Source organism: Atheta coriaria, unplaced genomic scaffold (assembly GCF_025399875.1).
Source record: "Atheta coriaria isolate IRGN ID8LTWV9N9 unplaced genomic scaffold, Caltech_Dcor_3.1 hic_scaffold_8_pilon, whole genome shotgun sequence".
NCBI lineage: Eukaryota > Metazoa > Arthropoda > Insecta > Coleoptera > Staphylinidae > Dalotia > Dalotia coriaria.
In genome coordinates this window covers 4,814,050-4,837,868 of record NW_027045450.1, presented here as the reverse complement: position 1 = coordinate 4,837,868, position 23,819 = coordinate 4,814,050, and the positions used below count along the sequence as shown (strand labels likewise).

At 38.1% G+C, this 23,819-nt stretch overlaps 1 protein-coding gene across 1 annotated transcript; it reads left to right on the top strand.

Annotated features, from left to right (window-relative positions):
- Positions 1-2,581: 2,581 nt before the first annotated feature.
- Positions 2,582-22,739, top strand: LOC135797520 (agrin-like). The gene is given in 21 exon segments (XM_065309921.1): positions 2,582-2,767; positions 8,242-8,751; positions 10,740-10,775; positions 15,027-15,239; positions 15,828-16,064; positions 16,423-16,638; positions 16,698-17,132; positions 17,192-17,310; positions 17,386-17,506; positions 17,802-18,071; positions 18,137-18,199; positions 18,202-18,624; positions 18,679-18,936; positions 19,000-20,617; positions 20,672-20,836; positions 20,898-21,184; positions 21,251-21,323; positions 21,392-21,541; positions 21,684-21,887; positions 21,946-22,100; positions 22,151-22,739. Coding segments are annotated over 20 exon segments (5,661 nt in total). The 5' UTR covers positions 2,582-2,767; positions 8,242-8,285; the 3' UTR covers positions 22,303-22,739.
- The last annotated feature ends 1,080 nt before the right edge of the window (positions 22,740-23,819 follow it).

Sequence of the window (23,819 nt, the reverse complement as noted above, 5' to 3'; positions counted from 1 at the left end):
CCGGATGCGAACGGCGGGGAAAATTCGCGCCGATTTGCATTTCGGATGGCAGCTTCGAGACGAATTCAAAGCAACTTTAGCCGTTATCCAGTTATCTTATCAGAACTTGTAACCGGAAATCCGGAAAACAGGAAATCAGTAAAACAAACAGAACGTTAATTTGATAAAACGTTTTGATTAACTTTCAAATTTATCGATTTTTGTTACCCACCCAAAACCGGAAACCGGAAAACCGGAAAATTAAAAAATGTTAATTTAAGTAATTTTTTGTTGTTTTTGCATTTAATTAAGTTGCACTAGAAAATAAGCCCGAAGGACGTAAACGAAGGTCAAAGGTAAATGTTTCCGGTGCAAGCGACGCAATTTTCCTGCAAATCGCGACTCGAAGAGCATAATTGAAAGTGTGATTAAAAGTGCAATTTTCCTGCTAGCGATTTCGATGCAATTTCGTACAATTTCCGGAATCGCAGTCCTAATTACACAAGCGTTTAATATTTAATTAAACCTAAATAAAAATAATATACCCAGCGCAAAAAATCCCACACTAGCACTTTTTGCGTGTAGAATTATTAAAATTGAAAAAAGTCCTTAAAGGATTTTAAGGACGACGCCAAGGATAAAGGTCCTGCGGAAGACGGGCGAGACACGCGAAAAATTAATAAAACCGGCTGCGCGAATATTAAATTCCGAATGCGTTTCGCGTTGTTTTAAGGACGAGCTTAAAAAGGATCGGCTTTTCAGGACGACGCCAGACCGGACGCGACTTTGGGGCCGGATTTTCCGCTCGCTCTTAGCGCGTATTAATATTAAAACGTAAGAATTAATTTTTTTCCTTGCTTAAATACTTTTTATCACAATTGAAAAAAAAAGTTTATTTTTTTAGCACAAAAAAATATGAAAAAAGTTAATAATATGCAGTTTATTTGCGTTTGAGGAATGTCTACGCATAGCAGCAAACCATCAGAAGACGTGTGTCAAACGGTTAGATTAGAAAATTCCGAAAATTCCAAAGATCATTTCCTTCCTCAGACCGAATAAGTCGGGCTTGTTGCGAAGGACGATTCAAGGATTCGGAATGTGCGGGTGATACATCATTCTTTTCCGCTTAGAATTGGCTCATTTTTCATCATGTCAACAATATATATAATAACAAAAATGATTGTGTATAATAACAACAATATTATTACGAAAAAACAATTTTTTTCTGTAATTCACTTGTGAATAATATAAATTTGTATATAAAGTGAAAAAACATAGACAATATATCATCGCGCAGCGTCAGAAAGGTCAAAGTTTGCGTTTGTGGAGTTTTTAGCATCACGCCGCAACATTGCCGCCCTTCTACTAGTGCAACTCTTACATGCCCCACCTCTACCACCCCCATGCTAGAAGAAACAATCGGGTCGCGAACCGCCGACGCGTTTCGCTCACCTCGACGCACGCGGCGCATCCGATAAATCACGAAAACTCGGAAAGTCAGCAAAAACTTTGACGCCAACTTGCACGGCTTCCCACTATATCCGGCCGCTAGAAACGCTCGTCCTTTGCCGATAACAACTTAATATGTAACGTGTTTCAAAATTAATTTTCTTCAAAAAGCAGCGCTTTTTAAGTTTTTCTCGCCGGATGCAAAATGGAAGAAAGCGCGAAAACAGGACGCGCGGATTAATAATTCAGGAAGACGTTCCTGTTTTTGGCGTCCTGCGGCAGGAAATTAAGCCGCTTTAACTTGCCCTGCGTTTACATTTCCGGTGCAGGCATTTTTTCCTCGTGCTTTGAAATAAATTTAACGCAAATGTTCATTAAAATATCATCAAACATAAACAAAATGAAAATTTGTTGCAATTTTCAACCAAAGATAACCTTAAAATTTGATTATGATTATATATTTTGTTCTTTTGGGCTTTTGGTTGCTTTTTGCGTTGTTTTGCCGATGACTTCCGGTTCTATCGCCTCGTAACTTCATTACCTTTGCCTGCTTTGCCTGCCTCGCATACGCCTTGTCTGCGTTGGCAGCGTTTTGTTTTTCTTTGGGGCGCGCGCTTTTCCATTTCCCGGCATGGAGGATGTGCCAGCGCATGGTTATTGACAGCGACGCGTAACGAGTTTAATAAATGAAGATGAAACTTTCGCAAAATTGACCAGCGAGATGACAAGCGGCGGAAAACTATGAATATATATATAAGATAAAGTAAATGCAAATGTTTTCTTAGAAAATTTTATACTTTTTTATATTATATGCTATTTTACATGTTAGCCCAGCGCCTCCACAATATAAAAATTATTAAAATGTTAATTTAAACATGTTTTATACTATAAAAGCTTAAAATCATATAAAAATATATTTTTGTTAAATATTTACATTGTTTTAAAAATGATTTAACAATAAATAAATAATAAAATATTCATTTTTATAAAATTTTGTTTAAAATAAATATTAACTTTATTTGCTTTAGTTATTTTTATGTTGAGTAATGTTCAGGTTAACGTTACATTTTGTGTTCATGTTTTTGACTTGAACAGCGCATTGCCGCCTCCGCTGTTTCCACTGCCGCCTCCGTCAGTCGACCGCCGACCGCCACAGCGAGCGGTAACGTTCGATCCGAGAACGCGCCGGTGTAACGTTCACGCGAATTTTGCTAACTGGCTTAAAAGTTTCCCAAAGCAATTTTTATAAAGTTCCAGGATTACACACAAAAACTAATTAAATATTAAAAAATTTAGTGATAGTTAAATAATCTTTAGTGTAATACAAATATTTAATAAGGTAAGTTTATGTTTTCTGTTTTTATATTTTGAAAAAGCTTTGCAAATAGAATTGTGAAAAGTTAGAAACAAAAAGACGAGGCAAACTTATCAATTTGTGTGAATTTGACACTTTTCCGAAGTTATTTAGATATTTTTTGGCGGTGGCTGTGGAGGCGGTGGAGATTGCGCGACAGGACACTTTGTCGGAAGTTGGACAGAAGTTTGGACAGTTTTCGGTGTAAACGATGCCGAAAGTTTTCCATTCTAAAAAGCATTCAACTTTTATGCAAGTCGTCCTGGCAGCGGTGGTGCTACCATCTTGTTATCCTCTGCTATCAAAATCGTAACAAACAAAATTCTTCCTTGGATAACTTAAAACACAAAACAAGTTACCACTAAGCAAAAATCAAATAAATTATTTTTAAAAGTATTTCACAGGATAACTTGTCGTACTATTTGTAAATTAAGGTGTTAATATTTTTATACACTCCTGATAAATGGCGGAATTGAAATCAATGAAGACGCTTTCAAAAGGACGAAAAGGACGATTGCAAGAAAGGACGAAAACTCGATGAAAGATGAGGGTGCCGGAGGCGGGCGAGCGAACGTTACAAATTTTACAAAGTGATGACATTTATCATCGGATAATGGCGCAGGGGGGCGGCGGAGGGTTGGAGCGCTCTCCGAGGATAATAGAAACGCAAAGTTCGCCGCGCGGCCAAGCGTGAAATCTCAATTTTTCTCGCGGCTAATAAACCGTGTTAGTAAATCAAGGATTTCGCGCCCTGCAAATCAACATAAACCACCGTCGAATTTTTTTCCAAACGCGGTGAAGGGGAAGTATGCGTACAGGATGAAAACACATCGAACGTGAAGCTCTTCACAAAGGATCGCGGGAAGAAAAGCGGGAAAACTCGGTGCATGTTATACGCCCGCGTCGGACTTGACGTACGAGTTGAATAATTATCCCGACGCACGCGAAAAGCACCGCCGGCGAGGGGCAGCGGTATGGGTTGAAGCACGAGAGTAATGTAATGTTATAACTAAGAACGCGCGAGGACTAGACGTAGAACAATAGCTTTAATCCATTACCGTCTGGCTGGAAAATAGGAAATAAAGTGCGCGAAAAACATCAGGACGAACAACGAACAAGGAGTTACACCGTGCTCACTGTGGAAAACAACGTGAAACACTTTCTTTTGTGTAGACAAGCTTTTTAAAAATCTTTAATAGTGAATTTACGTGTGTGCCCGGCGCCTCCACCCTATTTAAACCTTGTTATTTAATTTAAAACAAAATAATTTTTTACTTTTAAATTTTTTTTGGTTTAACGATGAAATAATAATTAGATTACTGTCAATTTTGTTGGAACTTTACCATAATTTCGTGTCATAATTAATTTTTACGCAAAAATCGAAAAAACTCTTTAATTAATTTTCTTGTCAATTTAAACAAGCGCCAAAGCGTTTCGGAAAGTATGCGCGCACGTATTCAACTTGTAACTTGTAACGGCGAAAATTAAATTAAAACTTTGGACGTTTTTCGCGGACGATTTTTGTCCTGTCGACATGAATTACGACGACGCGTCTCCTTTCCGACCATCGAGTATTGTTTTTCGTCGTCGGGTGTTTTCAGTCACAAGTCGCGACGGCGCCCGCCGGACAGGTTGCTTTAGCGGCCGAAATTACTTTGTTCGCAGGAAAATTTAATTTCGAGACGAAACAAAGCGCGCAACACGGCGACCCATTTATTACCAAGTTTTTAATAAGTTCGGGCAGGGCCAAAAATTACAACTTTTACAAGAGTTACATGACTTGGACGCCAACGTAAGAAAAGCACAAAAAGGAAAGTCTTGCAAGGAAAAAACAGTCAAATGTTACTGAGACACACCGCAGAAAGTTAAAAAATGTTTTATTTAATTAAAATCACTGTCAACATTACAATTTTATTTTTATTATATTAATTTGATTCTAGGATAACTTAAATTTAATTTTTATGTTTTTTTAAGAACTTCTTTAATAGTTTAATTAATATTTCAAGTTTACAAATAACTTTCCGATTTGGAATATTGCATTTTGATACAGTATTGAATTCGTCGCGACAAATGTGTGCAGATGTCGGCGAGTGTAGTTTGCCAACTAGTACGGGACGGAAATCTGCGAGTGACTTGTTTGCCTTCTCGCCGAACGCAAAACTAATTTCGTCCTCGGCGTGCTTGTCAACCAACAGCGCGCCCCGACTGTCGCCGCCAGAAGTGGAAACCGATTGCAGCCACAAATTTCACTCATATTTATTTTATATTTTCAACTTTATATTTGGTATTTATTTTGAGCACATATTGATATGCGTGTGCCCGGCGCCTCCACACATGCGTAGGTAATCAAGCGCGCTGGCATGCGATAACTTGTGATCACTTGATCAAAACGATATCGGCGCGGTCTGCCGATGACGGATTAAATCGAGTTACATATTTACACGCTTCCGGCCCTCGAGCATTGCCGCCACCGCCGCCAGCAAAGCGTTAATTACCGCGCCGAGTGTGCGCCGCCGGCGGAAGCAAACAATCGATCGCAATGAAATAGTTAATTATCGAAAACAGCGCGCCCGCAAACAACTCTACTTTACTGCGGAGGGAATGATTAGTCTTTGAAGCGGAGGTTATGTTAATAGATGCCAGTGTGTATTATACGGCCGAGAATTTTCCAAGTTTATCGAACAAACTCATGTGTGGTGTGTGTGTGTTTGAATAGAGAACGATATGTTGTGGGAGAGAGAAGTTTGAAGGGCCTGAGGTTTGGAGCGGTTCAAGAGGCGCTCAGTCGATGTCGATGAGTGGATTCAAGTGCTCGTTAAGATTAATTGGATAAGATTTGAGGGCGCCGATGGTGATGAGATGTTTAGTCGATGTCTCGTTCGTGCATTCGCGAGATTTCAAGCTTGCTACTGATTTGAGACATTCTTTAAAAAAGCTTTTAGTTGGAGAATATTCTATTTGAATTTTTAAGGAAGATAAAATTTTTATTATCTAATGTGGAACATGTTTTGATTTATTTATGTAAAAGCTAAAATATTTACATCAAAAATGTTAAAAAATATAAAAATTCATAAATCTTTGCTAAATTTGCAATTTGGTCAAAAATTTAATTAAAAAAACTGTTTTTTAGCATACAAAAACCTTGTAATATTTAAATTTTTAATTTTTCCAATCAAATTTAAAAGAAAAAAATTTTTCAAAATATTTCATTTTTGTTTTTCAATTTTTGAATGATTCCACAATTCGCAAAATAAATATTTTAACCAATTTCCAATCTAGGTTCCATTTGCTATCGATCGTTCCCAATGTTATCCTTGAATCTTATTTACTTCGGGCATAATATCGCTCTAAACTTATGCAAAACATAGCGCTTGCCGTGCGCGCGCAAAAACATTAACTTTTTGCACCCACGTTCTTTTTGCGCTCATTCTGATGCGCCGACGTGATACATAATTGCTTCCTGTATTGGAGATGCTCGCGGATAGAACGCCGGCGTTATCCGAGCAATATGTGGCGCGTTTGCCGCATATTCCACACGTGCAATTTACTCGCAAAGACGAAGCGCACTGAACCTGGCGCGCATTTGCATACGCAGGACGAAACGGATTTTCGAGCGGTAATGGATTCGGAAGACGGCGAGATAACGTCGCGACGCTGTTTTATTTCGCCTCGGCGGGCGCGTGGGACTTTTGTGTACTCGTTCGGCGGATATTACCGATAAAATGGGAAAGACCTGCGTTTTCCGCTCCGCGATAAGGAAATCGAATCGGAGAGGGCAAACGTTTTGCTTAAAATTTATCCTTAAACATACACACACACAGAGAGACAGAAAAAATATTAATCTTGTTTGAATTTATTTCTAAATATAAATTTTAGTGGAAAGTAAAACTAAAAAATGTCATTTATAAACGAATAAAAATTGTCTTATAAATCAAACGCAGTGAGACGATAAACAAGGTCGTAAAAGACTGCGTGCGTAAGAAGCACACATTTTATGGCTAATTTGTTGATTCGGATCGTAAATTAAAAAATTTAATGGCCGCCCTCACGGTTAGGGCATTTTTATGTCTTGCATCTTGTATTTTGCATGTGCGGCTGCATCTCGTGCAATTTTCGCTTTGTCGACGTAAATCGACTGGCAACTCGAAAGATTTTATGGCGACTGCATCAATTTTCAATGATTGAAAGCTTTTATAGAGATATAAACAATTCTAAACAAGGATTTATCGTAATACAAGTTTAATTCGACTAAAATTGAAGTTTTACGGCTTGAAACCAGCAAGTAATTGAAATTTGATACTTTGAATTACTGAAAAAGCAATATTATTGCAAATAATTTATTTAAACGTTTGAATATAAATTCATCAACATCATTACTAAATATACAAATATTTAATTATTTTTAATAGTAATACTATATTTATCAACTTATTTAATAGTTTTTTAGGTTATACTTTGAACTTTTTAATTTGTAGTTAAAATTGTAAATAATTTTGTGATTTTTTTATTATTTTATTTTTATCCCATCAAATAATTTTAGTAATTTTAATTATTTTATCACAAACACTAAATATAATTTATATTAACATGATTTGAGTATGTTGTTGTAGTTTATTTTGTTTTAATTACAATTTAAATACTAATACTAATACTAATGTCAAGTTTATTATCAATCAATTACAAAAATTCATAAAAATTTATTTCATCTCTTATTTTACACCCGGTAAATTAATTTTTTCCTAAAATAACATGTCTATTACCTTTTCCCTAATCAGAAATATCTTTATACCAAATTTTACTAAAATTAATCCAATGGTTTTTGCGATAAAACGACACAAACAAACAAACTCATATAAATATATGATATTAGATATTATCATGATAGTTTCCCTAATAGTCCACATTGTCTATCAACACCAGACCAACAATAATTCAATTATTAACAACAACACTATCACAACCCAATACTAAACCAACATAAACAACAATAAACCATCATTTAAACCTAAATTTTACTTTTTTGTTTCCTTTTTGTTTCTTCACCCCTCTGTAATTCTTTACTAAACGCTACTAAATGCTAAGGCATGTAATTAGTCCCTTCAAAAAGTTAATTTTAAGGTTACACGTAAACCACCCCCAGGATAATGCACACCGTATGTGCCAGTCTTGACTAAATGTTTTCGTGCGTCAAAGCATGAGGGTTACGTGCGCAGATACGCGGAGCTGACGCTGAGTTAATGAGCCGGGAGTGTCGCTAATGAGGCGCAGCATCTATCAACATTAACATTAATAGTTCGCTGACATTCGCAGGCCGGAAAGTGCGCGACAATGTCGCGTCCTGTCACACGCAGCCGGCCAAAAACACGACAAACATTCTAGAATTATCGATTTTCCCATGAATCCCATCAGTGACTTAGTATATTCCCGGATAATAATAATTAATCGTGTTGTATTTACAGGATTGTCAATAACATCAGATGCTTCACAATCGACAGCGAGCGCAATGCGCGGTAGTACTCCAGATGGGAACGCCTACCACGCAGCGTACAAGAGCTACTCGACACTAGAGGGCGCCACGTACCATCATTCACCTACATTGCCGGCAGATGGCGTGGTTAAAGCCAACGGATTGTGCAATAGTGTGCAGATGAGACACAACGGCAATCAGGGGATGGCGGGCGTCGTTGCCTCCTACGGCGTCTACCAGCAGGACGAACCGGACGACGACGATGACCACGGCTTTGCTAATGCCAACTTTCATGGGAATGCCGGACGTGGAATGGTGGTGAACGCGGGGGGTGCGGCAGTCGTGGTGGATCAACGCCATTGTCCGGCGAACACACCCGCCGCCACCACCACCAACTCCGAGGGGTGGATGACGTGCTGTCGGCCCATTGTCCTCCTGCTCACGCTTGTCCTGCTCATCATCGTGTTTGTTTTTGTGTCTGGTGTTTTACTCTACATCAATTGTAAGTACTACAGAATATCATTATCTTTGTTTTGAAAAAAAAAATTGAAATTTTAAATAATTAAAAGAAAGTTTATTATAAAATATTTAAGTAGTCCTTGTAAAGGTCCTTGTGAGGAGTGAAGTCGACGTTTGGTATGTTAAAACAAAATTTACATTTTAATAGCGGTGATGCGGTGTGTTTAAAATTCGTTTGCACTCGACGCGAGTTATCCGGCGCGCATCCTCGACGCCCGACATTAGCGTTAGCGACTTCTCTACAAGCCTCTTCGGGCTTCATCCTTAACTTCCACTTCAGAGCCGCGCGGCGGCGTCCCGGCGCCTACTTACGACTTCAACAAGTTAGCTCGTTAATTTCATACTTTGAGAGTAGGTAATATTTTGGTGGAGGCGCCGGGCAATATTATCTAGTAGCATCTTCTGCAATCAAGTTCGTCTTCAAGTGTTGAGTTTGGCGCATCGGAATGCTGTTAAATTAGAGGTTAGTTTATCATGTTAAGTTTATCAATTTCAAAATGTGGTTAAACTTTACACCGCTTTAATTAGTTTGTTATTAATGATACACAAAGAATATTATGTGAATTATTTTATAAATTTTTAATAAAAACAGAGTTTTCTTTGTGTTTTTATTTAAAAATTTGAATTATTGAAATGTTAGATAATTTAACATAGGTTTTAATACAGTGGAGGCGCCGGGAAATCATCACAATCGCATTTTGTAAAATTTTTTAAATATTTTTTTCTTTTTATATAATATTTATTTATAAGTTTTTACCAAAAATTTTTATAATTAGCACTAGCTCTACAAGTGATGCTTAATGTAATTTCACAGTTGGCAAAACTTTGAAGGCAAAAAAATTAAATTTTGATGTTAAACGTTTTGTCGAGGCAAATTGTTAAACGCTTGTGACATTTGTGACGTTTGCGGCGTTTACCCTTTGTCCTCTTAACGGCCGCTCGGAAATTTCACCCCCGTCGACCGCATTGCGACTGAGTCCTCCTCGTCGTGGACGGCGTCGGGCGTCGAATCCTTTGAGGATGCAACTTTCATTCCGCGCGCGCAAATTCACTCCGGCGCTCGTTTACGGCTTGTTTTCCCCAAACAGGACGCCGGCCATTCCCCGGACAGCGTGCCGTATGTGGACTTTTAATGCGCGTTTTAATATTGCATCGTGAATATCTTAACCGCGTCGCTGCTCACAGACCGGAGGTGAAGTGGAGTGCGGCAGTGCAGGGGGGTTGAAATTTCGCCTTTAGACTGGAAGTATCATTGTTTCATTCCGACCACGCGCGCGCCGCAACACTCCTGAGAGTCCTGCACGAGTCGAGGGTGGGTTGTGGTGGTCGGGGGTGGCGGCTCATGTTAAATGCATGCAACACTACGCGCATGTTGCGAACGTACGAAGCGTTTGAATAAAATTTACGTAAAACGAAATTTACATGCGGAAATAAAAAGGACGAAACGACTATAAAGGACACAACAAGGATGGCGGGGTGCAAACGGGCTACGTGGATGCATGCCATAGAGGGTAAACACACCGCGACTAGGACGATAAAAACAACGAGGATTGAGGACGATAAAATGCAATTAAATTAATTGCGAGCGCGTTTACGCTAGAAAATCGTAATTTTCTATTATTTTGTTTGCGCCAGCTACTAATGACTTTCACGCTCATCAAGATTCACAATCAAAATGCAATTTATTTGTTTACTGCAGTTAAAAACATTGTTTTTGCAAAAAAATATTTATATTTAAATTTACATTGTCTAGCATACAGTGGATGCGCCGGGCAAAATACTAATCCTTTGATTAAACCAAACAAAACAAACTTATAAATATAATAAAATTATACTTTATTTATATTTATATAAAAAATAGGATAATTTACGTTATCCTTAAAGTTATCCTGTTTTTTGTAAAAAAAATTCAAAACATCTTGTGAAAGTTTGTGTTTAAGTTAAAATTTAAACCCTGTCGTTTTGTTCCAGACGTTGCCTACAAGCCAAGACAATCGTACGTTGAAGGTGAGTCCTTGAGTCCCTGTCGCGTCACTTTCGGCAGGATAGCACGATAATAAATAGCATCGCACCGTTGAGAGGCGCGAAGTTGACGTGACATGTAATTTTGTCGCTCATAACTTTATATCAGCTTCTCTACGCGCGTGCACCAAGGTGGAAATGGGATGTTTATTTTTTCGCATACAGAGTGTTTCAGAAAACCCTTCACAATGTCGATAAACCAAGTGTTTTATTTATATATTATGTGTTTTGTGAAAATTTCTCCTAGGAATTTGCAATTTTCATAAATTTCGTTCTGTGAGAGTAATACTCTGGTGAGTTGAATTCCCACACGAAGTTACTTTATGCGCGCCAAGTCACCGCCTTACCACGTGTTTTTTAATAACACCGAGCGACTTTAATCAATAATAATGCATCTCTTGGGATCGCGCAGAGAAAAGTTCATCTCCTATTTATTTTGCTGACCGTTTGCGAGTAACGTAATTGCCCGGATCGAAATTAGTTTAAATTCGTCGAGAGCATGCGCGCGCACCTCAGTGGAAACCGGAAAAAAACTAAAATAGAACAGCGAGTGGGCAAACTGAGGATTCCGTGAATTTACCGGATTCAACATGCGAGCGCACCGTATCGTGTTACGCTCAATTAAGTTACGTACCGATTAATCGGATTGCGACGGGGCTGAATTCAGTTTTACGCAACAAGAGGTTTTACAATTCCGGTGGAAAATGATCAATGGGGGTGCTTTTTCACCTGGAACAATCCGGTGTGATTTTTGAGATGGTTTTATGATGGTTGAGGGCAAATTAGCAAAAATAGGAGAAAATTATTTTAGTAAAACTTGTTTATTATTAAATTCTACATTAAAATTTATTTGTTTCAATTTTAAATATTTTTTGTTAATGAGTTATGAGTGATTTAATCTGTAAGTAATATTAAAAATAATTTAAACTACTTTTTTAAATAGAATATTAATTTATATTTAATTAAAATTGACTATTTATTATGACTTTTTTAAGAGGACTATGAAATTTTATTTTTTTGTTATAAATATTTTGTTTAAAAAAATTAAAAATTAAAATTTTAAAAATTAAAAAACAAAAAATTTGTTGAAAAATTTTACTTTGTAAAATTAAACGTTACTCAAAAACTAAACAATATAAAAACCTATGCAAACAAAATCCAACAAGATAATTAAATTGTTTAAAACATTCACTAAAATAAATTCTCTGTAAAACTTTTAGTTTCCGCGTTAGCGCGCATAATCCCCCATCAACAATTCGTCCGCTCAAGTTGAAGCTTTCAGTTGCTCGCTCGCGTGACACAATTTCCACGTTAAAAGCACTGTAAAAACGTGCAGATATTTATGTTGATGATGATATACGCTTTGCACATCCAGCTTTCAGGCTCGTGCTTCGCGCTTCGTCATTTATCCCCGACTCGGCGCGGCGCGATGACGATAACAAAACTGAAATTAAAATCGTCTCGCCGCGAAAGTTTCCAGCGGCATTTGCGCAAACATTAATCGCGCGTACATGTTTGCCGTGTGTGCCGATATACGGCTCGCGGGCGCGCTTATCGCCCGCGCGCATCTAGCGAAAAACGGAAAGCCGGCAAACCGGAAGATCTCGCGGCGCGCGAGCGCAACTTAAGAGCAGAATCGTGTCGGAGGCGCGCGATCGATGACGCGAGCGCACCTGAATACTGAATACCGAATACGCTGAATACGGATCGCATGCACACCCACCGACTGAGGGGATAAAATTTTCAGCGCGAAAACGTGTCAGGGGGTGTAAATTTTACATGCGGATATTTTGCATGTTGCAAAATGCTCAGCTCAGGAACTAATTAAGATAGAGAAGTCATTTGAAATCATTTTTACAGAAAATTAAAAGAGGAATTAACTTTTAGTTAATACATTCAGAAAAAATATAGTAATTTATTTTATACTTTAGGTAATGAATGCAAAAATTACAAAATTAATCATAATAAAACAGCAAATAAAATTTAACTACCTAATTTACCTAATTAACAACATGTTTTATTATAACAATTTTATTAATAGCAAATATTTAGTTTTTGTGATACGAAAAAGTTTAAAAAATAGAAAGAAACATAAAATTTATATTTTTAAATATTAGTATCAAATAAATTCATAGATTAATCAGAAAAAAAACACTTCTGAAACATAAAATTCTGTATGCTTTACAAAATACTTCTAAAAACTTTATAGCTAATTAAATCATCCCTCTGATGCTTTTTTGAACATATTTTTCCGATAATTACTTTTCGTGCAATTGCGAGTTTCATTACGAGCGCCCGTCGATAGCAACGCGTTCGCTAATGTTGTATATTGTGGAGGCGCCGGGCGCACACAATATTGCAAGTTGAATCGCATTATAGTGCGCTTGCTTTTAATTATGCTCGTAGCTCGAAGCTCAAAATATCGAAGCCCGAAGCCCGAAGCTTAAAGCCCTGCACGTTGCGAAATTATCGCCGGCCGACATGCATGCACGCGGCGGGCGAGTGCACCGCGACACTAAATTACGGCATATTGCACGCACGTCGAGGGCGGCAGTGGTGGCAGTGGTGGCGGCGACGTTGCGGGCATGCAACTTATTGCTGGCGCGCGCGCGTCCCCAGATTGCGAAATGAGTTACGTCCCGGCGTGCGTGTATTAATGCTGTGCATAATTAAATGCCTTTGATCATTTGCTGCCTTTATAGGGGATGGAGTTTATGTCGAGCTTTTAGGATTGACGTTTTTTGCGAGATGCAGGTTTTAATTAGCTGCAAAGTTTCACGTTTTATTTACACACCTTTTTTTAGAAAAATAAAAATAAAATTTTTGTACTTTTTTCTTAATATTTTTGATTTTTTCCTAAAAAATTGGTTTACCAAAAAACATTTTAAGTAAAATTTATACTCAATTAAATTCTCTTTAAGGAACTGCCTCCTTAAATTTTTTATCTTTACTACTTTGCAAATTACAGCCCGTGAAACTCACAATCTTTATTCAAACTAATAAAAAAAATCAATTCACAAACTTGAGATATAATTTTGCGTGTTCAGCATTCCAACTGCGCTCTTTTTGTGAAACATTTCACTTTAGCACCGGTGACTATTACACCGCCCCTCGTTGTGTCGTTCCACGTTAATGCGGCGCGTTTCGCAGCCGAAAATGTTTACGACTTTATTGTACGTTTGATCGTCGAGCGCGCGAAATTATTACGTAATAATGTTACGACCGTTACGAATTGAACGACGCGTCGCGACGCGAACGAAAGCGCCGGGAAAAACATTTGTATCTGAATGAAAAACACGCCTGCCGCCGGCGGCAAACATTTGCCTTTCAGATTGCGCGCCGGCTCTCGAGGCATCGCGTAGAAACTGGCTGCTTAATGCGCATCTGTTGTTTTGTTTTGAAGTGGAGCTTTCGGCAAAGGTAGCGGATCGCAAGGAGTGCAAAAGGCGGTTGGGAAATATTTAAATTTTTGTGATTTTTGTATTGAAATTTGATGCTGAGCAAAATATAATATGTATGATAATTGAGTGTTGGGAGGGTTTAGCTTTTAGAAAGGATTCAGTTAGAAGAATTTTAAATATTTAAAGTGGGAGAGAAAATTTTCGAATTTTCTTTTTCAAATTAATATTACAATAAAATTTAATACTTAAAATTAATAGTTTATTATTTAAATGGTATTAAATATTAATTATTAACTATTTATTTATTACAACAAAAATTTTATAAATTATTTTTGTATTTATTTTAATTTTAATTTTATTTTTTCTAAATGCTTATAAAAATTGAAAATAAATTTTTCCTTTAAATCATAATTACTCTACAATTAAAAAGTTAATAATTTCAATCAAAAACAAAATAAAACCCGCGTTAATCCTCAATTACCTGTAATTTATTTGATTTTTTTATGTTATTCCCCATGGGAGTAATATCAATTTTTCCAAACAAAAACCTGAGTGGGTGGAGGTCGTTCAATAACACAAAATTCAATCCATTTGCAGGCCGGCCATAAAAAGCACATTTATTGCGCACACATTACGTTCGAAAAGCTTCTAAAAGCTCTCGAGAAAGGCACATTCGAACGCATTCCATCTCGGCTGAATGCCCGCGAAAGGAGCGCCCCGGTTTTTTTCTGCGCGGCGGTCGTTCCGGGCACACATGCAATTCATTCATTTCGCTTAATGTGATTTGAATTTAATGCGAAAACTCAACTTCGCTTTCTGTTTTTTTTCCTTGCAGAGCCATGCGAGAAGACTTTCTGCGCGTGGGGCGCACAGTGCGTGACGGGCGCGGACGGATCGGCGCGCTGCCAATGCCCGACGCACTGCCGCCCCCACGCTGAGCAGCCGGTATGCGGGGGTGATGGGCGCACGTACGAGAGTCATTGTCACCTGCGTATGGCTGCGTGTCGGGCTCGTCTCAATGTACGCGTTGTTCATGATGGGAAATGTGGTAAGACATGTTTATGATTTACTACTGCCTAGGCAGTAAAATATTTTTTTTTTATTTTTTTTTAATTTTTCTTAAAAAATTTAATTTCTAAACATATTGTACAAAACCCATTTTTTCTTGAATTCCGCACTCATATCGAAAATTGATTAGACGCATTGTGTTCGTTTTCTGCGGGTTTTCATTCCGAGTGGCTTTTATTGCGGAAATATGATTCCGAGCGCCGTGGGCGCGTTTTTTGCGCTCGCGCTCGTAAATCGCGTAAAATTATTAGTCCGATCACGTGAGAACGAACGCAATACAATCGCGTCGCGAAGATCCTCTCGACTTTCGAAAACTCTTCGCCGCTCTCCGCTTTTTTCTGTGTGCACCCTTCGTCTTGTTTTTGTCTTCCGGGGCGCGTGCTTCCGACTTCCGCTCAATTGTTGGCTGGTGGATGTTGGATGTTGCTTCCCGCTTATTTATTTTACTACCCTGCAGGGGAATGCCTTCCTGATTGCTTTCTATTAATTTCCAAGCGTGCGTGCCCTCCATGTTATCCTCAAGGATACAAAATGAAATATTACCTCAAAAATCTTTATTTGTTTAAAGGACAAAACGATCCTTGTAAAGATAAACATTGTCCTTATGGAGGACGATGTGTGCCAACCACAGATGGGAAAAATAGCACCTGTCAATGTCCGACAAAATGCCCTAATTACGGTGATCATGCAGGATCACGTCCTGTTTGTGGTTCCGACGGACAGGACTATGATAATCAGTGTGAATTACGTCGAGCTGCTTGTCATGCTGGAGTCAACATTACTGTCAGATTTTCGGGGAAATGCGGTGAGTATTTAAGGACTTTTTGCGAAGAAATTTGAAACATTAATTAAACTCGTCTCCGCAAGAATTTAATCTTGATTTTTATCAAGCGCTGGCATTTTCATCGGTTATCCTTGGAGAGCTTTCGAGCTTTTTAAGGAATTACGAATTAAAGAAAAAAGCGAGGATTAAAGATTAAGGCGATTAAAACGAAAGAATTAGAAGTTAGGAACTAGCCGGCTGCATGTCCTGGATTAACCAAGGGTTGAGGATTCTTTTTTGGGATGCGCCCGACTCAGACGTTTATTTCCGCATGGCGTGCGATAAAAGTAAATTTTCCTTGTGCTCATTTTCTTCTTTGCGTTTTCTTGTTCGAGTAAAGATCCCTGTGATGGGGTGGCTTGCGCTCCGCCGGCCATCTGCCAACTGGACGAGCGTCGTCATCCAGCGTGTCGATGCGATGAAAATTGTCCAAAGGATTTCGACCCTGTCTGTGGAACCGACGGCAGGACCTACGTCAATGAGTGTTCCTTGCGGCAGGAATCTTGTCGCCAGGGTAAAAATCTTGGTGTTGTTTATAGAGGAAAATGCAGTTCAGGTAATTAAATTTTTTTAAATTAAAAAAAATGCATTTTTATAAAAAAAATTATATTACAGGTATTAACCCATGTGCAAGTGTAAAATGCACACTTGGAGAGTCCTGTACAATTGACAAATTTGGAATAGCGCGATGTGAATGTCCTTCGCAATGTCCTCCTATTTTAAAACCGGTTTGTTCAAAAGACGGAAGGACTTACGGCTCGGAATGTGACATGCTCCGAGAGGGGTGTTTGGCGCGTGTGAAATTGGAAGTGGACTATGTGGGTGTATGCGGAAATGCCAACCCGTGTAACAAGGGTGGCGGGGGGTGTCGTCATGGTGCAGTATGTATAGTGCGCGGCGAAGACATTCACTGCGAGTGTCCAAAGTGCTCCGAAGTTTTTGAACCCGTGTGCGGCAACGATGGCGTGACTTATGTTAACGAGTGTCTTCTTAAACGCGAGGGATGTTTATCAAAAACTGATTTAACTATAAATTACATTGGAATTTGCGGTAAGTACACTTTTAAAATTTATTTTTTAGAAAAATTTTTTTATTTTTTAAATTTTCAGATGAATGTCTTCAGAAACAATGTGATTTTTACTCAGTGTGCCAAAATAACGCCGAAGGGGTTGAAGGAAGTGCAAAATGTGTTTGTCCAGAATCATGTGACCTATTTGAAGATCTCAAGGTAATTGAAATTCCCCGGCGTAAATGTAGTTAATTGTATTTGATTTGTTATCAACCATCCTTAAACTTTGAACAGCTGCGGGGTAACGAGACAGTATGCGGATCAAACGGTGCCACCTACGCGAATGAATGCGCGCTACGCATCGCCGCCTGCGGAGCAGAGCAAAACATAATGGTCGCTTACAAAGGCGATTGTGGTGAGTACGCGAGAGGGTTGTTTCTCCTCCTCCTAAACGCACCACCCTATTACCTTCGAATTACATCCCTATTACCTGTGCTTCCGTTTACTTCTCCGCCACTTTCTGGTAAATATCAAGGGCGGGCGGTTTTTGGGGACGGTGAACTTTTGGGGTTTTGGGTGTGGGAAGCCCAACAGTTAACTAGTCGCATTGACTGAATTCTCAGGCGGGCAATTCACCAAATTCTAAGCTCATTGACATAGCGGATTCCGCATGCCGCGTGTGGTAATTGCCGAAATTGCGCTAATTGCAGATCTCTGCTCGGGAGTGGAATGCAAACATGGCGGGCGTTGCGAGGCGGGCGAGTGCGTCTGTCCTACAAGGTGCGATACGGCCGGTGAGGAACCGGTGTGTGCTTCCAATCTTACCACGTTTCGAAATGAATGTGAACTTCAGCAAGCCGCATGTCAACAACCCACAACATTACAACCCTCATCAAGATCTTCGCTCCAAAGCGATCAGCGGCTGACAGTTTTGTTCTACGGGGATTGCAGAGAGAGATTTCCAGTACCTGGCACATTTAGTAAGATTACTCCATAAACCCTGAACCCTTAGATAATAATAATTATTATTATTTTAATATTTTAGCAACAGATTCTTCTACAATGGTTTTATCTAATGGTCAAACAGGTCAAACCTTTGAAATATCTTCCGGACTTATGTTTCTGTTATACCTGACCCCAGCCCAAGTCCAACAGATGGTTGTAAAGATATACAGTGTGATTACGAAGCAACCTGTGAACTTGGCACGGATAATTTCCCACGTTGCATTTGCCAATTTAATTGTTCTTCCAGTCCTGAAGTAGATCTGAAACCTGTGTGTGCTTCCAACATGAGGATCTACCCGTCACTCTGCGCTATGAAAGCGGAGGCTTGCCAAAGTCAATCTGAATTAAGGTTAAGACCCTTGGATCTTTGTCAGGGAATGGAGGTTAAACCTTGTAATGGTGATAAACCACTTTTGGATCATGTTACTGAGAAAGAACTGGATTGTGGTAATGGTCCACATAGGCAGGATTGTCCTTCAGGGAGTTATTGTCATCAGACTACTAGGTTTGCCAGGTGTTGTCTTAAAGGTACTGAGTAGTTTGTTTTTAAGTAAAAAGTTGAATAAAATAATTTGTTTCTAGATCAAACTTTTTCACAAAGTTGTGAGACATCATGGTTTGGATGTTGCTCAGATGGTAAGACTCCAGCACAAGGTCCTGAGCAATTGGGTTGTCCTGTAATGTGTGGCTGTAACAAACTTGGAGCTTATTCAGAAGCTTGTGATTCTGTTACCAATGCCTGTAAATGCCGACCTGGAGTTGGAGGAGAAAAATGTGATAGGTGTGAACCAGGTTACTGGGGTCTTCCAAAAATATCTTCAGGGCATCATGGGTGCATTCGTAAGTTTATTCCTAAAACCTAATTCCTAAATATAAGCACCTGTAAAACTATTATATTTATAGCATGTGGTTGTTCTACTTTTGGATCAGTAAGAGATGACTGTGAACAAATGACAGGCCGTTGTGTATGCAAACCAGGCGTGCAAGGTCAAAAGTGTACAGAGTGTTCATCAACCACAAAACTACTCACCTCAAGTGGTTGCATATCACCAGACTTAGCAAAACAACCTGTAACCTCATGTAAAGACCTAACCTGTCACTTTGGAGCTGTCTGCATGGAGCGTAACCATTTTGTTTACTGTGAATGCCCAGTGGAAGCTCAATGTTCAGAACCATCTGAAGATAATTCCAATCAAATAGTATGTGGATCCGATGGTCAAACATATCCAAATGCTTGTACACTCAGAAAAATAGCATGTAAACTTCAGAAAGACATTGTGGTCCAAACATTTGGTCAATGTAAACCCACAGAAGTATATGGTTCTGGAACTGATTGGCCTGTTAAACACTACACGCCATTACAGTTTACCCAATCTGATGATTCAAATTCTCCGCTGTCAAAATCTACAAGACATTTATTACATATACAGAAATATCCAAATCCTAAATATGATAATGGTTTGAATAGTCATACCAAACAAGCCTTCAGACCTACACCTGCAACTGTCAGGGTGTTTACTGCTCTTTTGGGTGACCTGTGTTCAGAATCTTTTGACTGCCCTATTGTATACAGCCATTGCGTGCGGGGAGCTTGTTCCTGTTTACCAGAATACTCTGAATCACCAGATAGACAGGAATGTATCATTTCTGAAATTCCTCAGAAACCTGAAGAGGTTAGGAAATATGAAGTCCCTTCATTTGATGGACATTCTTTCATCAGAATGAAACCTCTGAAAGCCTATCATAAACTGAGTATTGAACTAGAATTCAAAACCTTTTCACCAGATGGTATCCTGTTTTACAATCAACAATCTTTGGAGCTTGCGGGACCAAAAAACGATTTTGTTTCATTGGCTCTTAGAAATGGTTATGTTGAGTTCCGATACAATTTAGGAGATGGTCCTGTTGTAATAACCTCATTAGAAAAAGTAACTCCAGGAGAATTTCATCGGGTTGTAGCAAAACGATATCACAGAGATGGTATGCTTCAACTTGATGATGGTGAAAACGTTGCTGGACAATCATCTGGTAAACTAAGAGCGTTGGATCTAAATGAAGATGGTTACCTTGGAGGTGTACCAAATCACTATACAGAATTTTATTCAAAAATCTATAAAAATATTGGTATAACAGAAGGTCTTCAGGGATGTATCAAAAAGCTCAAAATTGGTCGTAAAAATATTGAACTCCATGAAGGTTTCGATGATACTATAATTCACACAGAAAATATTCAAGAATGTTCCAATAACTATAAACCACAAATTTTACAACAGAAACCTATTGATATTATCAACAATGATTTTATACCAGAATTTGATGGTGTGAGCTATATGCAATATCCTAGTTTACCAAACAGTGGGTCTTTCAACATATCAATGACCTTTTTAAGTAAAGTTAGAAATGGTCTTCTTTTGTATAATGGACAACTAAAAACAGGTCGTGGGGATTTTGTATCTTTATCATTGATTAGAGGTCATCTACAGTTTCGGTTTAATTTGGGAAGTGGTATTGCTAATATAACGTAAGTAACCATTAATTTTTTCTAACCTACAAATTTTAAATTTTGTTATTTTAGGACTAAAGAAGTAATAAATTTAAATACTTGGTATTCAGTCAAAATTACTCGGAATGGACGAGATGGTACCCTTCAACTTGACAATGGTACCATATTCACAGGTTATTCAGGTCTACCTTTGACAGAGTTGAATTTGGGACTTCCTTTGTTCATTGGATCAATGAGGTAATTACTTACAAAACATTTTAATAAAAATATCTTATTATTTAAATAATTTCCTTTCTAGAAAATGGTCAGACATTCACCGGTTGGCAGGTGTTGCTATCGGTTTCAAAGGAGCTATCAAAAATATCAAAATTAATGATATTTCTCTCAACACCTCCAAAATTGAATGCACTCCAAATACAATTGAGTATCCCAAAACCGGATGTGTATATAAAATCGGTGTCTATGACGGCCCGCCGTGTCCCTTACGCGGCCACCCTTGTCAAAATGGCGGCAGATGCACGAGCCACCTTAATAACTACGTTTGTCACTGTCTAGATGGTTACGAGGGTCGGAATTGTGGCATTTGTAAGCATCTCAAGCCTAAAATAAAATAAAAAAACTTGCAATAAAATTTACATAATTATTTTTTAGTGACAGATAAAAATCCAGCCATTAGAATTTCGGGAGGAATGTTTCTGACATATAGTGATCCATCATATCATAGGTACGAGAACATTAACCTAAAATACAAGAAATAAAAAAAATGCTAATGACGATCGTGATTTGTTTCAGTCATAACTTATCCAACGAATTATCATCCGTTGAGGATAATATTTTATCAAAAGATAAGTTCAAGTCGAAAAAGCTCAGCGACGAGGTAAATCAACCCGGTGGAAATGATGATGGCACCGAAAACGAAGCGGAGTTTTACGACCCGTCCGGGTAAGTTTCACGCTGCCTGTCCTAAAAGTCCTAAAACTGCAAACTGCTAACAAATTCTTTTTCGCCGATCTGTTCGAGATCATCTTCGATCGCATCCTGCTTTCGGAAAGCTGCTGACACTTTTTGTTCGTTACACTCACAGGGCACCGAATGGGGTTGGGGATAGTATGAGGGTGAAGCGCGAACGTGGCAGTCGTTACGAATTCAGGTTGCGCACCACCACCCCCGACGGCCTGCTTTTATGGCGCGCCGACGACGAGGACTATTTTTCAATCGCCCTCGTCGCCGGATATCCGGAATTGAGTTTTAATCTTGACAACGCCAGCGGCAGCAGCTATACAATCAAGTAAGGGTTGTGGATTAAATAATTATCTTGGGAAAAGTAGTTAGAAGTTGATTTTTAGGTCAGCGACGAGTGTAAATGATGGCAAATGGCATACGTTGCACGTACGCCGGAAAAACGGCATTGGTTTCATTCAAGTTGATGAGGAAACGCCTCATGAAGAGTTTTTTAATGAAAAAGGAAAAGATTTTGGGAAAATATCTAATTTTTACTTAGGTAAAACATAAAAATAACAAAAATTTATTTTTTTATGATAATTTTTTTAGGTGGAGCGCCATTACTACCTCCAGATCTTCCAACTGAGTACTACCAAAGTTTTGATGGTTGCCTATCTTATGTACATGTAAATTCACACAAAGTCAATCTTCATAATCCTGTTAATCCATCAAAAATAGAAATTTGCGACACAAAACACTGATAACAACCGTGAGACTGAATGAAACATTTCAAAACACTTTGTATATAAACACAGCCGCTGTAAATATTAGCGTAAGTTGTTGTTAACTATCAAAACAAGAGAAAATATTGCGCGTGCCACATATGTCTAAATCTACAATTTTAATTTTTGAAAACGCTTTTAGCTAAAAGTAAAAGAATCATTTTGTGCATATCACACACTTGGCAATAACTAATTTAAGTTCATGTATATTTTCAAAGAGATTTTATTTATGTAAATTATGTAAATAAATGTTGCGAGTTTTATAATATTAAACTTGAAAGTTCTGTTAATTAGATGAAAAAATGAAAATGAAGCAATTTTTTCGGTTTATAATGAAAACTTGATATCAATATTATAAAATGTTTGTGTTATAGCAAAATTTATGTAATAAAAATTATTAAAACATGAGTATATTATTTTGTTGTTTGGAAAATATGTTGGAAAGAAAACTTTAAACTTCCTATTACATATTAGTTTTGAATATATTTTATTCTGAACCATCTGTGAATCAACGTACAAGTGAATAAATCAATATTTTTGCAGCTGCTGATTCGTCGTTGTTTATCTCGCCGAGGGAGGTTTCTCTAACGTTGATTCTCCGCGATGCACATTTGTCGCGCGTTGATTGGTTGCAATTTTAACAAAAACAATGTTTTCATGCAGTCAAGCAACCAAAATCAACCTATTGAAATCCAACAAAAATCTAGGGAATTTTATTGTCTATGCCCACTTTCTGCGTTCCTAATACCACACACTGATGAACAGCAAGCAATTTCTCGACAAATTTTCTTGAGAAATCCAATGAAATTTATACACAAAATACTTTGTAATATTAGGATCGCAGAAAGTGCAGTAGGCTGCTGAATTAAATATTTCAACTTACTGTAACACCCAGTGGCGGCGTATTTAGTTACTCATAGACAGATGACACTGCTGGTTTGAGTGTATTAACGCTGAGACAGAACTTAAACCAACTAATGCAAGGGGGAGGTCCATGCGGTCTCCAATCAAAGTAATACTACCCGCTCTCGATGTTGCAGGACTTTGGTGATTGCAGGAATGCAGGTACATTATTAAAAAAAAAATATATATATATATATAATAAACACGTCTACTAGTATCAATTTAAAATTGTTTTTATTCATATACAATTTGTAGGATTAGCTTCTCGGGAAACCTATAAAAATGCCATTTTTGTTTTAGGGTTTTGCTGGCATTTTGCGGGCGAACGCCACGTCCTAAGATAACCACTCTACCATCAAATTGAAGGTATTAAAATTCTATATAACACTGATAGTTAATTTGAGGAATTAACCCCCCGGAAAACTTATTAAAATGACCTTAGTTTTTTTCTTGATTGGCAAAGTTTTGTGGTTTTTGATATTTTGAAGGCGAACCCGATGTCATAAGGCAACCATTCTTTCACCAAATTAAAGGTATTGAAATTTTTCATTATACACGTGTATAACTTGTGGGATTAACCCTCAGGAAACCCC